General features: G+C 39.7%; 1 protein-coding gene across 1 annotated transcript; it reads left to right on the forward strand.

Annotated features, from left to right (window-relative positions):
* The first annotated feature begins 931 nt into the window (after positions 1 to 931).
* CCNE2 (cyclin E2) lies at positions 932 to 17,072 on the forward strand. The gene is made up of 11 exons (XM_077809992.1): positions 932 to 945; positions 1,038 to 1,164; positions 1,379 to 1,435; positions 3,612 to 3,763; positions 6,190 to 6,325; positions 9,628 to 9,774; positions 10,728 to 10,823; positions 12,088 to 12,222; positions 13,308 to 13,419; positions 15,166 to 15,320; positions 16,661 to 17,072. The coding sequence occupies exons 1-11, from the start codon at positions 932 to 934 to the stop codon at positions 16,760 to 16,762; spliced, it is 1,233 nt and encodes a 410-aa protein (XP_077666118.1). The 3' UTR covers positions 16,763 to 17,072.
* Positions 17,073 to 17,814: the final 742 nt, after the last annotated feature.

Here is a 17,814-nt window from a genome sequence, read left to right on the forward strand (position 1 = left end):
GGGGTGGAGCGGGGGAGGCCTCACCAGGGGGACGCCCTGAGCCCAGCCCCAGGCCGCTGCCGCCTGCTCTTCCCCGCTCTCTGTAAATTGGCGCGGAACCGGCATTTCAGGGGCCGGAGAAACGCGCAGAGCCGGAGCAGCTCGCAGAGCCCCAGGGGTCAGGGAGCCCTGGCGTCCTGGGTAGAGTCCTCTCAGAGCTGGGGTGGGGAGAGGTGTAGCAGCTCCAGGGGGCCCGGTGTGCAGGGGACAGAAATAGCTAGGGGAGGAAGAGCTGTCTGGTTCTGTACATAAGGTGGGTGAATACACACTACTGCTGTGTGTGTGTATTTTTTGAAATATATGTCCTATTACACTGTGTGTATACATTAGATGAGTGTGTATATAATAAAAAATAATATGGCAGTGCATATAAAATATATGGTGGTTGTTTAATGTGGGTGTGTATTTATGTATAATAGACCAATATGCTACACTAATACATTGAAGGTGGGGAAGAGGAGATGACTGGGCTTAGTATGCCCTTTCTCTCCTTGCACACGCTGGATTCACTCTCCACCACCTAGATGAGGTATCCCCTTATACAAATGCACTGAATTAAATTTGCTATTGGTGTAAATGGGCACATGTATTTTGGAAAACATGGATTTACACTAGTGGTGAATCTGATCATGCATATGTATACCCTATATTGTGTGATTATGTAGATATAAAATACATGCACACTGTATATTTGTACGTATGTGCACACATCCTTTGCATTGTGCTCTGATGCCTAATGGTGTAAAGCCAGTGTTGAAATGTGCAGCCCAAAAACCTTGGTGTTAAATCTGAGTTAAGCTCTGTAGTTTGCCCCATATTTCTCCTCTTGGGTCTATGGACTAAGTTCTTGTTCTTTCTGCATTCCAGGAAGGGATCCTACAGCCCAAGGAAGATGTCAAGACGCAGGTAATTTCTGACAGCTTCATAAACCAAACTAGCCTATGTCCCTTTAACAACAGCTGCTCTCTTCATGCTATATACGTTTTTCTCCTCTCCAGTAGTCGTTTGCAAGCCAAGCAGCAGCAGCAGCTGCTACTGCCACCCCCACCCTCCTGTCAGAAAGAGTCTCCACAAGAGCTGCAGGCACCAGAGTCTCTCCAGACCAAGAAGAGGAGAGCAACAGAGGTGAGCAAGGGACAAACTTACCTGGAAATATACAGGATTGGAAGGTTTGTTTCCTATACCTGCTGCTGTAGGGGGACAGGGAAGAACTGTGTTAGTCTTCTCAGTAGAACACATGATTAGGAAGTGGAGCAAGATGGTGATGGTTTACTCTGCACACTGCTTTATATGACAGTATGGTTGAGGGGCATTGATCAATTAATGTCTTTCTCAACAGGATATCCAGAAAGGAGAAGATGAAAAGGTCATTAAAAGACATCAGTATGAGATTAAGGTAATGCATTCATGCATACAAAACAGATTGGAACTCAATATGGCGGGGGAGGAGTCCTCCCATTTTATATATGCATTTGGCACTGGAAGATGTCAGTTGGGTCGTGAGGGGAAGCTACTATTCTACTGAAGTAGAGAGTATCATTGTTCAGGAACAGGACTTCTGAGTTGTATGCCCTCCTCTGCCACAGGCCGAAGGCTTATCTATATGTGGAAGGTTATTCTTGAATGAGGTCCGGTGTGGATTTAAAATGGAATTAATTCCAGAGCTTGTCTAAACAAGAATGTTACACTGGTTTAAAACCGCAGCTTAAATTAAACCTATTTAGTTGAATGGGTGAAAAGGCTATGTGGGTGCTCTTATTTCAGTTTAAACCACATTTATTTTGTTTTTTCTCAAGTCTCTTAGGAATCAGTTTAAAATGAACCAAGATAAGGCACTCTTAAACCAATGCAAGCCCTCTTATTTTAGTTTAACTAAAGCAGATTAAAACAGCACTTTGACTTTCCCCGAAGTCATAGTCAGGTCTTGTCTACAATAGTTAATGTCTTCTGGTTTTTTAAAAGAATGGGAATAATACTTAATTATATCAAAGGAATACGCTGAAGCTAAACATGATGATTGTGAAGTGTTCTGAGAGCTGGAGATGGAAGGTGCTATATAGGTATAAAAGTTACTTTATTAACCAGCTGCAATCAGATAGTTCCATCTCACTAAATAGGTTTGTATGTATGGGATGTGTGTGTTTTTCATATGCAGTATTCTGCAAAATAAACGTGTCCTGGAACAGCTCTGTGGGCTACAGCAAATCTCATCCCATTAGAAATCACTTGCTGACAAACTGGCCACATCTTCCCTCCTTTTTTTTTTTTTTTTTTTTAAAGGGATTTAGCTCACTTTTAATCTGCTGCCTATATTCCATACAAATTTGATGTCCCCTCACTTTCATTGGTGGAAACTTATCAATAACTGTGTTTATGCCTTCTCATAAGACTAAGGGGTCACCTGATGAACTTAATAGGCAGCAGGTTTAAAACAAACATAAGGTACTTCACACAATGTACAGTCAACCAGTGGAACTCATTGCTAGGGGGTGTTGTGAAGGCCAACAGTATAACTGGATTACAAAAAAATTAGATCCATCAGTGGCAATTAGCCAGGATGGTCAGGGACACAACCCCATGCTTTGGATGTTGCTGAGCCTCTGGCTGCCGGAAGCTGGGACAGAATGATGGGATAGATCACTTGATATTGCCCTATTCTGTTCATTCACTTCGAAGCATCTGCCACTGGCCACCATCTGAAGACAGGATACTGGGCTAAATGGACCATGGGTCTGACCCACTGTGGCTGTTATGTTTTTAATTAAACAATCATGAAACAAGTTAGAGAGTCAGTTGTACAACAGGAATGACTCCCATATCATTTTAAGGTTTCCTGCATGAATAATTTTATATGTCCCTTGTTTTGGGTCTCCATTATGTATCATTTTGGTCCTTGGCAGGCTGAAAAGCTGTTGCTGCTGCTTGACAGGTTCGTATCTAGCCCTGGAACTATGTGTGGGCAGTTTGCCCTTGAATAGTTAATTGACAGTAATACATTGCTGAGTCTCCACTGAGGTGCTGTAGATAGTTCATTTCTGTTCTTTCCTCCTTATGTTCCCCAGATGAAAAGTAGATAGTGGAATTGGCTGCTGTGTTCCCCATGACATTTTAGGTATTCAAGAGAACACAAATGTATTGTTCCACAGATAAATAAACTGATGGTTCAAGCAATGGATTAGTTACACCTTGGCTGATAAATGACAAGTTATTTACCTCCCAAAAGCCAGGTTCCTTTGATTTATCAGAATTACGTGCATGTGGTGGTTCCACCTTGACTAGAAAGTCATTCTTTTGTTTTCTGATTTTTCAATACCCATATGTATATCCTGGAACACTTGAATAAACTAGCTTTTAGTTAATTTTAAAATAAATTCTCACACATTTTGCTTATGTTTTTGAAATTACTTATAGCATTTTGAAGGATATTGAAGCTAGATAGGTTAATGTACATAATAGACGTTATTCAATTTCTTCATTTATTTTATTCTGTTTAGTATGTACCTCAAAAGCAAACTGGGCAGGTGAAGTAAGCACTTATAAGATTTTTTTTGTTGTTGTTGTTTACATTGTAGAGTTGTTGGCCACCCACAATATCAGGAGGCATCTCCCCCTGCATAATTATTGAAACACCCCACAAGGAAACGGTAGCTACTGACTTTTCCAGATTCAAGAAATACAGATTCAGAAACCTCTTCATAAATCCATCACCTTTGCCTGAATTTAGGTAAGTTATCTACATATTATTCCGAATTATGATACAGTGAATTCGACACTATTAATTTAACTGTGTCCAATATTGGGTTCATAACCAGAGACAACTAAAATCTTCACTCCATCCACTCTGATTTCCCCCCCTCTCCTGGTTCCCTCACCTGACCGCCCAAAAAAATCTTTTTTTTTTTTTTTTTTTGCAGAGAGGGGAGGGGGAACACAAAAGCAAAGAGGGTTACGTTAACTTTTCTAATTGGAGCCATTCTTTATAGCTTAATATCAAATACCAATGTAAAATCCAGTCATTTGCAAATATTATGATGTTTGGTTTGGGTGGTGTGTTTTGTTTTTTTGTTTTTAAGTGAACCATATTCATGGCTATTGGAACCAGACATTTTGAAAACCTAGAGGCCAAAGAATTCTTAGCTACATTTTCTTTAAGGACTCTAAAGTATGTCTACTGTTTTGACCATGAGACAGTGTGTTATTCATCCTAATGCCTTGGCGGCTACCATAGAGCTATGCTGATAAAAGGCCTGGTTTGAGGTATAGCCCTGGTTTTTCCAGCTTTGGGAAGCATTGTGGAGGCATCATCTTCATAGAGACACTAGTGAGGAGGAAAGGTCTCCTACTGGTGGAAACTAATTATAGTGTGGAGTAGATCTGCTAGAGAAATGGTGGAAGCCCAATGTACAAAGTCTAGAAAAATGTACAGAATATATTGTATGGAGCAATCATGCACTTCCCAGGTGGATGAACTAGAACTAGATAACCTGATTTGAAGAAGCCTTCAGCCTCTAATGTCTAAGGAATTCACACAGATTGGGGAAGCGTATTAGCTGGATACTTCTGCTAAAATGTTCCAGCTATGAAATAGTTGTTACATAAATTATCATGGTGTTTGAGTTAATACGCCACTGAGATGAGTGAATAGGTTCCATTTTTATCAGTTATTTTACTCTCTAAAGAACAGAATGATGAGGTGAGTAGGACTTGGAAAATTTAGCAGATGCCTAATAGCCCACAGTAGATATGAAAGATGAGGATGGGTGGGTGATCTCTGTGAACCCAGGAGCAATGGCCTTTTGAGAAGCTGAACTCCTTTATAGCTTCCCCCACCTGCAGTTTCTGGAAAGGGTGCTAAGATTTCTTCCAGAATTCTGTTCATAGACTCTACCCTGTGGACTCCATGTTTCATATCTGTTGAGCTAATAAGTATCTGATTTAAACCTCCTTCAGCTGCAGTACAGGAAAATCACTCACTTCTGCCCTTTCCAGAGTTGCCTAGCAGTTGTAAGAAGATGATGGAAAGGGGTCTCTGATACTTTTAACCCCATTTTTGGGGATCCCCTTCCCTTGAATAAATCCAGCAAATACTTCTGCACCTTCTCATATCTTTCACCAGCAGCTGAGTAAAATTGACGTGGCCTTTTGCTTGGTACTATTCAGAACCTTGTGGGTAGCAGTGGAACTGATCCATCTTGTGAATGTGACTCTGTTGCTGCGCGGCAAGAAGTAGGAGCAGCAGCAGACACTGAAACTGATAGTCTGAGTGAGGACTGATGAAGACGACAATACATCAGTCAACATGTGATTCATGTTTTGGAGCACTTTCTGAGGCTGTTTATGCTTAAAACGCTTCAGTGTAGGCACTTAGAACACCTCCTATTGCTGTAGTATCACTGTGGTAATCAACCTCGTGAGAGGCACTAGCTAGATCAATGGAAAATTTTTTGACCTAGCACTGTCTATACCAGGGGTTATGTCAGCTTAACTGTCTGTCGGGGGTGTGGATTTTTCACACCCTAGGAGACTTACCTATGCCGATCACTTTTTCAGGGTGGACGAGCCATTAGTGACTACATGGTGAGATGTGTACTTTAAAAAACACATACCAAAAAACCCCAAAACACTATAATAATGCAAAATTAAAATGATACAAAAATGATGTAGGAAACAGGAAGGGAGAGAATAATGAATTCTTAACACCAGTAGTTTGGTCTGGCTTCTAGCACTAAATCAGGTTGAAGGGTGTGGGGTGGTTTTCTTTTTTTTTGGTTGTGGCGGGTGTCTTAAGTAGTCTTTTATCTGTTTGGGAAGCCCAGTTTTCAAATGGATCAAATCTGAACTGTATGACCAAATGGACAGGCAAAATAAGCAACTGTGCTCCAAGTGGTGACTTGCATGTGTGTGTACTTGAACGTTGGGTTATTCAGATATATCTTGGGTTTGGTGATTGATAGGCTACTTCTGGGATTTCAGAACAAAGTATGCCTGTAGTTGTCTAACTTTTAAAATATTTTTTTACCAAAATATTTTTTCTGATTGCATATAAACAGGTAACTATTGAAAAATTAACTTAAAATATAACACAATAAGATAAACATTTGTATCTTTTTGTAAAGAGACCTCAAAACTTCATATGACTTTATTCCATAGCTGGGGAAATTCCAAAGACGTCTGGCTCAATATCCTGAAGAAGGAGAACAAATATGCTCACTGCAAACATTTTACATCGCTACATTCTAACTTGCAACCACACATGAGGTCAATACTCCTGGACTGGCTTTTGGAGGTATATTTTGAGTTACTTTATATTGTGCTATGGCTGTAAAATAGATCAGTATAAAAGCAAAGACTTTACGTAAAGTGCTAATATCTGTGATCGTGTAGACATAAATGACAAACACATTTTGAAACAAAGTTGACCATGCTGACCTCTAAAATAGAGCAGGGAGTAGTATTCCTTCTTTTTGGCCCTTTTTAATGCATCAGTATTGTGGGTAGAATGGAATAAGTGTATTGCCTTAAATCTTTTTTTTTTTTTTAAATGAAAAATGCAGTTCTATAAACTCTTTTTGTAAATTTGACATGAATAGTTTTGACTGCTCACAAAATGGCCAGGGAAGGTGGTGCTGGTGCTCCCCATATAACGCTTAGCTCAGTTGTTAAGGCACTCACCTGGGATGTGGGATAACTAGGTTCAAATTCCAGTTCCGGAAGAGAACCTAAATGGTCTTTCTCCCCCGCCCCCCCATTCACCAGAAATTTCAGATTGTTATAGCTGAATCCCTTCCGCCCCCCCTTGGCCCCCCCACGCAAAACCCAAACAAACCTGCAGCTGAACTGAAAAATTATCTGCCCATCTCTAGTTGTGGAGAATCCTGCTTCAGCATGGTTGTAAACTGAAATGGTTATAGCATGATTATATATGGGACCTTAATCATATCCCCAAAGCTTGGGACAATCTAATAGCTGAATAGTTTTGGGGACATGGCTAAGGCCCTGTGTATAGTACAGAAAAGATCAGTGTTTATAGCTGTTTCTCCTGATGTTTATATTTAGTGTTCCAAACACAACTCCCCCTTTAAAATAGATTTGTGCGTAAATGGGGGTGGGTCAAATTTTGCTCAAAAGATTTCACAAGTTTGCTTGTGCAGTACCTTAAAGGGGCAATGGCTAGCTTGATAACTGTTCAAAACAGTTTGACGCTCTCCCATTGGCAGCCAAACCACATTCAAAACTATTTGAGACTGGATTTGTTTTGGAAATGGTTGAAGAACACAGCTCTTGTATTATAATACCCTCTGGTTTTAGGGATGTCTAACTGTTGCTCCACTGGTGGATCTGAGAGAGATTGTGAAACATGGTAAATTTCACGACATCAAATGTGCTCCACACAAGTAGCTGTTAATGCTGGTGGCCACCAATGCCTTATTTACATTAGAACTCCCACTATTGCTATTGGCAATGGAACTACACAGGCTGTAAATTTTTCCCCTAAAATTTACCAGACTATTATCAAAGTGATGCAAACTACAAGATCTCACCATTTACTCCCAATATGTTAATATATTCAGCACCTCTAAATTTGGCTCATTGTCATCTTCTAGAGACCGCTATTAGTTATGAAAAAAGAAAAGGAGTACTTGTGGCACCTTTATGCTCAAATAAATTTGTTAGTCTCTAAGGTGCCACAAGTACTCCTTTTCTTTTTGCAAATACAGACTAACACGGCTGTTACTCTGAAACCTGTTATGAGTTCATCCAATTTGAATGAAAATGCAACTGATAGCTCTTAAGTAGCTCAGAGCAGCGCTGTATGTCACAAGTAGTCAGCATGGTGCATCTTACTCTCATGCTCCCACCATTATTGTTGGCAGTGGTGGGAAACTTTAGGGGGTGGGTGAAGAGGGCTAGTGTAAACTAAACCCTTGTGGGCAGTGCCAATGAATAGTTTACAGATTGAGGTACAGAAAGGAGGATTGCTCTAGTTCATCTTTAATGTATCAGGAAAAGTAACTACATTGCTCCTTTCGGTTTCTACATGCAAGCTTGTTTTGTATATCCAGTGAATGTTAAAACCGCATGTCCTACTTTGGTTATGTCTACGCTGCACTTTTGTCAGTAAAACTTTTGTTGCTCAGGTGTAGGAAAAAAATACACCTCAACTGACAAAAGCTTTACCGATTGGAAAAAGCACTGATGAGGACAGCACTGTCCGTGGGAGACACTCACCTGCCGACAAAGCTACCACCCCTTGTTGGGGGTAGTTTTATTTTGCTGGCAGGAGAGCAGCTACACTGCGTGTCTTACAGTGGCACGGCTTAGGGGCATAGCTGTGCCGCTGTAAGCTGCCCAGTGCAGACACAGCCTTTGTGTCACTTCCCTCCTGATGTGTAACTTAACACCACACTGAGTGTCACTACTGAATTTGACACAAGTAATTCTATAGGAATTGCATCCACTTGCTTCAGGATGGATTTGTCCCCTACCTTTTGTTTAAGGCCTTATCTAGCATAGGAATTAAAGGTATGATGTTATGTATTAGCTAGCTAATACCGCACTTTTTACCCTAGTCTAGACTAAACAGTATTTGACCCAACTGGTAACTTCTCCCCCCCCCCCCCCAACATTAGAATGGGAAACCCACAAACCAGACCATTTCAGATTTTTAGCCCCTTCCACTATGAAATATCTAGTGACATTGATATTTAAATTAAGTACTGACTTTGCACTCAGTTGAAACTAATTATAGGTGGAACAATTCAAAACCACCTGAAACAGTAATTCAGGAGGCATGAAGTTGTTTGCAGAGAAATTTAGTAGGTGTGGTTTTTTTGTTTTTTGTTTTTAAATTAGGTAACGTAATCTTAAGGGGGAAATGGCTGGCTTAATATCTGCCTGAAGTTAAGAGGAGAAATGGAGAATCCTAAATAAGATTGAGTTTTTTGGTGGATTTAGCCTTTTTTTACAATTCATTTTAAGGCAAAACAGGCATACAACTAACATCAGTTTAGTTTCATCTAGTTTTTAAATTAAAATGGAAACAAGATGAAACTAAACTGATGTTAGTTGTATGCCTGTTTTGCCTTAAAATGAATTGTAAAAAAAGGCTAAATCCACCAAAAAACTCAATCTTATTTAGGATTCTGCATTTCTCCTCTTAACTTCAGGCAGATATTAAGCCAGCCATTTCCCCCTTAAGATTACATGTTAATTTAAAAAAACAAAACAAAACAAAAAAAAAAAACCCAAAAACCCACACCTACTAAAAAACCCCCAAAAAACCCACACCTACTAAATTTCTCTGCAAACAACTTCAAAACCAAGACCTTGTGTATCATATTTGAAAACTTGCTAGCAGGTTGTGCTTAACCCTGGGTGTTGAACAGATTTTCCCCCCTCCCCACCCCCAAGCAAACCACCACAAACTAACAAATTTGGAAACATGACTATCTTTGTTCACATTAAGGACAAAATTGTATTTTACCATTAAAACAGGTTTACTAACATTTATACTTGCGGGGAGGTGGGGTGGAGAAATGCATCACACTGTAGAACAGAAAACTTTACTTTTTTTTTTTTTGGTCTTAGGTATGTGAAGTATATATGCTTCACAGAGAAACCTTCTACCTAGCTCAAGATTTTTTTGATAGATTCATGTTGACACAAAAGAATATCAATAAAAATATGCTTCAGCTAATAGGAATTACCTCATTATTCATTGCCTCCAAACTTGAGGTAAGTGGCTATATGCATGGTGTTTTTAGGGTTGGAATATCTTAACTGCTTCTTGAAGGGAAATGATCAACATAAAAAGAGATTCAGATAATTTGTTAACCTGGTATTCTTACAAGGAACACCTGTGATTAGAGAAATTTTCTTTAACTTTTTGGATCTTTTAGCCTTCTGTGTGTAGTCAGTTTCTGTTTCCCATGCATAATCCAAAAGTCCATCAGTTTCCTCTGTGGTCTTCTACACAGCAGTAGGGGACAGAAACATTTTAAAGAGGGGCTTTTTGTTTTTTCAAAACCACAGAAATTGGTAGGTGATCAGAGGGACAGGCATAGGACCTGAAACTACTGAACTGTTGAAATAAGATTTCAAATTGATGTTTCTTTAAACCTGGTTTTAAAAAAACAAACTTTTTTTATACTGGCAAAAGCCCTAGTATAGATGCAGCTATACTGGTAAAAGTACTCTTGCTGGTATAAACTGCATCTACTAAGATTTAATATAGCTATTGGTATATAGATGTCTTCAAGGAGTGGTATGGTAAATAGTGTTGTGTTGTTTCACTGGGGGTCTCAGAATTGTTTGAGCAGGTGAAGAGCCTCGACTCTGAAGGTGATATAAGCAAGAAATAATTCTGTTTTGGTCAACATTGCTCCCCATCCATAAAATTGGTTCTAATAAAGTCTATGATGGCCTGTGGAATACATAATGTCTGCTCTATTACTATTTAATGGTTGTGCACTACAAGTTTCTAGCTCACTTTTTGTGGACATCTAAAGTATGAAAGGCTTATGCTATTTGTATTATAAGAAATAGCTGAAGTACAGCTATTTCAACTGAGTTGATAAAATGGTTCTGTGTATAAATCTATATAAAGAGTCACAGCTGTCTTCTGCAGTTCATTTGCATTCTTGCAGGATACAAAAACCCTTCTGATCTTGAATTTTTTTTTTTTAAAGGAGATATATGCTCCTAAACTACAAGAGTTTGCTTATGTCACAGATGGCGCTTGTAGCGAAGATGATATTATAAGAATGGAGCTCATTGTATTAAAGGTAATGTAACAGTCTTACTATTTTGATTAGCTGGTTGAGTGATAGCCCAGTAAAGGCTTTCATTTTAGCATCTTGTTATATTTAATAACTGCTCTCTTGGTGCCCTTTTCCCCATCCGTAGGCAAAAAGTAGTACCTCACTTCTAACTTTCTGAAAAATTTAATTTTTCAGAATCTCCTAGGCTGACCTCCTTTAGGGTGGAGGTCTACTTTAAGGGCCCCTCTTTGCCACTTAAGTCCTACTTTTTGTTTTCTGCAAAGAAAGGGTCGGCCCCCAAGAACTTTATGTAATGGAAGGTGGCTTCTCCTTCCCACCCCCCCTCAATAGGCCTGGCTGGAGGATGGCAGGCTGGGGGGTGGAGAGGAACTTCTGAAATAGACCATACAAATAGTCAAAAAGACTGTATTAGAACCTGTTGGAAGATTTTATTGAAACATTTTTCATCAAAATCTAATTGTTCTGCCCTACCTTTTGATGAAATTCTGCCAGAAACCAGGCAGGCTTTGAAACCTGGTTACCTGCCAGACTCCTCTACAGACCACCTGGCAGGTTGACCAGTAACCTGGAATCCTGACTTATGGCTCCTTAGCAGCCAGCCAGGTAGACTGCCCTGCAGTTGGGGCTTCCAGGGTCTCCGGCTTTGGGCTGTCTGCCAGGTGGAATGCCTCCATGCCAAGGTTCCCAGAAGAGTTGGGTGGAAAATGGTAATCTTGTTCTGCTGAGAACTTTGGAATTTTTTGGTTTTTATCCTGAGTCCTCTAAAACTAAATTATCTGTGCTAGGCTGCAGCTACTGTAGTTCCAGTTCCAAGGCCATGGCACATCTTGGGAACGTATGATTTGCCTCCCTAGCTCTTATGTGCATCTCCTGCATGAGGACACTTGCTCAGTATTTGTGAGGCATCTTTTGGAGAAGGTGGGGGGAAAAGGGTGGGAAAGATGTTCTGGCTGTTGTTGAAATCCAGGCTTGTTCCAGCTCTTATTTCTAAAAGTCAGAAGTTATTTCCAGAGCACATGTGTACTTGAAATCGTAGGGGATCTTGCATGTGATTCCAGCACATAAGTGCATGATAGAAGGTCTGGCTGACCTAAGTGGAGATGAAAATGGGGAAAGGAGACTGGGTAAGATGGTGGGGGTAGAGAAGTTGGTTGGTGTTTTTGTTTTTTATATATAAATAATTGGGGGGAAGGGATGGAAGGAGGTGCTATGCACTTAAGTTCTTATTAAAAACATGAAATAAATATATATAATTTTCTATCTGTAGGCTTTAAAATGGGAACTGTGCCCAGTGACAATCATTTCCTGGCTCAATCTTTATCTCCAAGTGGATGCTTTGAAAGATGTTCCAAAAGTGCTGCTACCTCAGTATTCTCAGGAAAAATTCATTCAAATAGCACAGGTAGGTAGTTTGTCAGTGCACGCTGCTTAACATGCTACTGTTGGTGACCTAGGCAGAAGTGTATATGTTGTAAAATAAGATTTATAAAAATACCTTACCTACTGTTAAAGGAACAAGGCAGAGTTTTATATGATAATATCTAAGTGGTTCCCTGAAGGTTGGTGACTATTTTAATTAAAAAAATAAAAAGTGCAATAAGGTCACTCGATGTAATGCCAATCTAAGCCTCTAGGAGCAAAAATGCCCAACAGCACACGCTTCTATCTCTCTCCCCGCTCCCCCACCCTTGCAAAGCTTTTGTTAGTAGGGTTCCAGTGTCCATCGGATGGTTTTATAGCCTAGTTATGGAAGTGGGGCCAACACTCATTAAGGAAACCATGCTATAACTGTTTCAGTACACTTGCTGGTAAGCTTTGATCCCAGGGTGGACAGGACTAGAATATTACACAAGGTAGTGCTTGATGGGTGGCAAAGGATTTTAAAGGTGTGAATGGATGTTTGTGTTAAGTTGCTTCACATATAAATAAAAAAAATCAAAATAATGTACGTTTTCTATTTGGGAAAGAAAGAAAGAAGGAACTGAGTTTGGTTTAGTGCTCCAAGTGTTTTTTCATACTAATCTCTGTGTACATTTTTATCAGCAGTATAAGAAGCATAAGTGTTACTAGATGGGCATATGAACCTAGGAACCCCCCCCTTAAACCTATACAATTTTGAAACTGAAATAATTGAATCATTATGGACTCTTTCCATGTTCATGCTTGGTCATTCAGATGGCTGTTAACTGTGAGGAGGCCAATCCTCAAAACAAAACACTGAGCTAGAGCTGTAGATTCTGGACAATCGAAAAATTTAGAACAGAGTGATTTGGTTAGACCAGTGCAACTTCATGGCCTTTGTCTTGTGTTACAAACCAGTTTACTGAAAGGTCCCTTAGTCTTAAGTTCTAATATTTTTATGTGGGGGGGGTGGGGAATAAATGGTGCCTGTACAGTGTATCTCTTTTAGTGGTTTAGTCCTATGATGTGCCTGGGACTCTCCCTCTCATAAAAGAAACTTTGTAACCATTACTATTGTTTTCACAGCTTTTAGACCTATGTATTCTAGATGTCAGTTCTCTGGACTTCCAGTATAGGACACTGGCTGCTGCTGCACTCTGCCACTATTCCTCAGCTGAGGTAGTTAAAAAAGCTTCAGGTAATGTGGTCTACTACTATGAGAGCTAATTAAGTGGTTCCAGTTCATTCCTATATCACACCTTAAATGCTTGGAGCACTGCAAAACTTTCTAAAAATTGAACCTGAGGTCATTAAAATTATCTTGCTTTTAACAGCATGCTTTTTGCTGCTTTTTACTTTTAAAAAAAAAAAAGTGTTTCTCAACTTGATCAATTTAAAATAGATTCAGTTTTGAATCTATTTTATTTTTCAGGTTCCTCATTCACTTGCACCCCATACTATGTTAGGGTCACAACCACTGGAAGCATAAAATTGTTGTGCCTCTGAGGTGAAGTATCTGGAAACATAACAAAATATTTTGTTGCTCCTGGTCTGCTGCTATTTCTGTAGCTGCTGCTCTGTAAACTAAAAATTCAACAGCAATCCCTATTAGTTTATGATCTGGCTCCAGTAGCCTGTATCTTGTTCTTTCTGGGGAAGGTGATTTGTTTATCATCAGTCATTCTTGACTGACAACAGCACTCCAGGATAAAAACTTTTGTGGGGATTCCTATCAGCCTGTCCTCTTGAAGCAAAGGATTCTGAAGTGGAGTGGCTGGACATAGCAGAAATAGGTTGATGATATGAAAGGACAAACAGTAATTTTGGGTAATGTTAAAAAGTTGGAGTTTTGGTGACTTAACCTTACATGAGTGTGTTATGTGGGTTTTATTTGTGTTGACTCCCACAAGACAGCATGCCTTTGTCAGTATTGGGATTCATCTTCATGCAAGGGGATAACTTGAAAAATGTAGCAAGATTATTTTGATATAGTGATGTCTGATTATTCCTATCCCTGTGCATGAGATTAATACAGTGATATTGATAAAGAGGAAGTTAATCGGAAGCTGCAGCACTGATACATCTGAGTATTTGGGTCCCAATTTGTTACTTTTGTAGAGACTATTGGCTACCACAAAACATATTTCTTCCTTCTCTAATATCAGATTTTTCTTGTCAGGCCTGCTGTAAAGTAAATGATTAAAAATAGGAGTTTATAATTAGATGTTCTAGGCCAGGAACTCCCCTTACTTTCTGCTGTGAGCCCCTGGTTATTCCCCATAGTAGTAGCTTAATGTAACTTTATATAGAGGGGTAGGTTGGCACCTCTCACTTAAGATACCAAATACTGAGGAAAGTGGAATACCACAGGAGCACCTCCATTTTTTTTGTCAGATTTTTCTACTGGATTTTAACTACTTTCCCATTTTCTGCTACTCCTCTAATAAGAGCAAGAGCATGAAACTGATCGGATCTTGTACCTTCCCTGTGATGCTCTTCTATAAAGACCTGCACAGAGCAGTGGCTCTTAGCATGTCCAGGGTTGCTGATTCCACATCTAGCCTATTACTGAAGGCCAGTGAAAAAGTTTAAGCCTTATGAGAGGGGGGATGTTTAGGAGTGTGATTATTGTTCGTATGGTTTGGGGCTTGAGTAAAACTAAATGTTTGCTATCTTAATTCACTGGGATTATATGACAAGACTTTGACCCCTAAGTGGTAGGGCAGGATGCAAACAAGTCACTCTAGGTAGGGTTTTTTTTAACTCTAACTTTAAACCTGCAGCTAGTAACTATATCAATAAAGATATGCACAAAGCACAGGAAAGTGGAAACAAGCTATTTTAGTCTCTCATTTACCATGTTAGAATGCTGGGCAGGGGATGGATATGCAGCTAGGTTTAGCTGCACAATGCCTAAAAGATGATATTTTATTTTTCTCCTTAGGTTTAGATTGGGACAGCATTTCAGAATGTGTAGAGTGGATGGTACCTTTTGTTAGGGTGGCAAGAAAAGCCCCCGTGAAATTGAAGAGTTTTAAGAAGGTTGCAGTGGAAGACAGACATAATATCCAAACCCACACAAACTACTTGGACATGTTGGTATGGCTTTTTTTTGGTGTTTTTGTCTGTATATCAAACACTGATTTGTAGGATGCCTAACCTTAAAACAGGTGGAAAATAGTATAGTTCCTAAGGCTCTGCCCACATACTCATTGGTCTAGCTCATAGGTTTTCAACCTTTTTTCATTTGCAGACCCTTAAATTTCAAAATCTTAGTCGGTGCACTCCTAGGGGTCTGTAGACCACAGGTTGAAAACCACTGGTCTAGCTGACTAGAGGCAAGTACCATGGTTGGCTGGGGAAGAGTCAATGAAACCTTGGTTGTATCACTTTATCTTCCAGGTACTTTACAGACCTGATGCATATTTTCCCCTCCGTTAAACAGCCAGTTACTCCACATCCATATATGTAGCAAAGGCTGTCATGTGCTGGGGAAAGGATGACTGGCTAGGCTGCTTACACAAACATGGTGAAGGAGTATGCCTATCTCTGCAAAAGGATGCTGAACTAGCAGCAGGAAGACCACCATAGGTCACACTAGGCTTCTAGAAGGAGCAAAATAGCTAGGGCCCATAACTGTTTGTCACACCTGGCTATAGTGTGGCACATTTCATTAAGATATGTAGTATGGACAGGCCTATACTACCTTGTCACTCTAACTGCAGGTAGAGTGGCTAAGAATGTTATCTGTGGAACAGTATTGATGTTTTTTAAAGTACTGTTGACAGTAGGGCCAGGTGTTTACTACAGGCAGTTTTGTTGACCCCAACTGTGCCAGATGTCCCATTGATAAACTATATACCAGTAAACATGCAACCTTATTTCACTAATGGAGGTGTGTGCATGTGAGTGAAATTTACTATACTGCTACAATATGCAGCCTCACCAAATCTAGTATTCCAGTAAAATGGTCCTAGCACAGCCATAGGCAGATTAAAGCACTCTGTCAACCACTTAAGGACATGGTGGTGATATAAATCCATGTTTGCACAAGGAAACTACTACCATAATTGGAATGCCATTTTACTTGGACCTGAAGTTGTAAAATAAGAGACTCTCTCATGACTACTTGAATACACTAATGACCAGCAAGTCTCTCTCTGTGTAGTTTGAGGTGCTCAAGCACTTGAAATACCTGAATTTATCTTCAATTCCTATCCATTTTCTCTCCTTTCTAATCCCATGTTAAGGACTACCTTGAGAAAATTCTACTTAAACTAGACAAAAGGATATCTGGGATATTTAAATGTTGTAGTAGTAACTGTAGCACCTCAATGGAAGATAGAGCCTTGAATAAAGAACTAAGCACAACCCTTATACAATGCAAAGTGAAATCCACTTTAACATTGCTTGGTTTTTTTCTCTTTCAATTTACATAGGATGAAGTGAATTGTGGAGTAGCTCTAACAGCACCAGGACAATTATCTCCAGGGTGTATCGGAGGAATAATAACACCCCCAAAAAGCACAGAGAAAAAGTGAAAGTATGGAAACCACTGACAAGACAACTGCAATGAACACTCAGTGGTAGAAACTCCAAAGCAGGACATTGTTTCAGTACAAAGCTACCCTAAAGCAGAGACTCAATCTAATCCTTGAACACTTTCTGCCTCTCAACATCCTGTATAGCAGTTAGACTTGTCAAACTGAGTAATGGATAGCTTTGCCTTTTGCAGGCTTCAGATTTAAGAATTGTTATGCAACCCCCTTCCCTCCCTAGGTTACACAGGAGGTTGGACTAGATCATTTGGTCCCTTCTGCTTTTAATCTCCACTACAGGAGGAATATTAACTAATTTAACCAACCTTTAAATTATGAATGGTTTCATTATGGATTTTTTAAACTTGTTTTAAAACATCTTGTAGGATAGCAGGAGAAACAAAGCTATATTTGTTCAATGTGTTGCTTGTTAAAGCAACAGTGTACAAATTCCCTAATAGCATGGTGACTATTTTTTTGGTATAGTCAGCTTTTAAACCTGACTTCAACAACAAAAAAGCAGCCCCCTAACTGATGTCACCTGTACCAATACCACTTTTTCCTGGTTTGTATGGTGCTTGCAATATCTAAAGTCAAAGGCCATGTTTAAGTTGGAAATTTAACCTGACTGCATTTAGCAGTTTTGCCTACCTACCTTGATGTTGGTGCAAGGGGAATTACCATTTGAAGCCCAGGTGAGCTTCTAAGGCCAAAATAGCATCTTTATATGGGTAGGGCTAGATTAAAGCCTCTGCCTAGACAAGGCCTAAGTAAAGTGACAGATTACTTTTAAAATTGCTTTGGGGGAAGGGCTGCTGAAGAGGTGCTAACCTGAACTTGTTCTAAGTCCTAAGTTTGACCTCAGGTAAAAGTAACAAGTTGCTGCTGATGTAATTTAACTGGAAAAATAATTGAAGGGAAAATATTCTACTACATATTAAGAGCTAAACATGGCCCCTTTTAAAAGTAGAGCTCTTAGCTAGAACTATAGTGGTTTTAGAAAGAGGTACACCTTGACTACAAGAAGTCTACAGCCACTCAAAGTGGAAGCAGTG

This window comes from Eretmochelys imbricata, chromosome 2 (assembly GCF_965152235.1).
Source record: "Eretmochelys imbricata isolate rEreImb1 chromosome 2, rEreImb1.hap1, whole genome shotgun sequence".
NCBI classification, from domain to species: Eukaryota; Metazoa; Chordata; order Testudines; family Cheloniidae; genus Eretmochelys; species Eretmochelys imbricata.

Bases quoted from the DNA above. Each gene is read 5' to 3' on its own strand.
- CCNE2 (XM_077809992.1), top strand. The intron at 1,165-1,378 runs GTGAGCAAGGGA...CTTTCTCAACAG, and splicing joins AGAAGAGGAGAGCAACAGAG to GATATCCAGAAAGGAGAAGA. The intron at 13,420-15,165 runs GTAATGTGGTCT...TTTTCTCCTTAG, and splicing joins GGTAGTTAAAAAAGCTTCAG to GTTTAGATTGGGACAGCATT.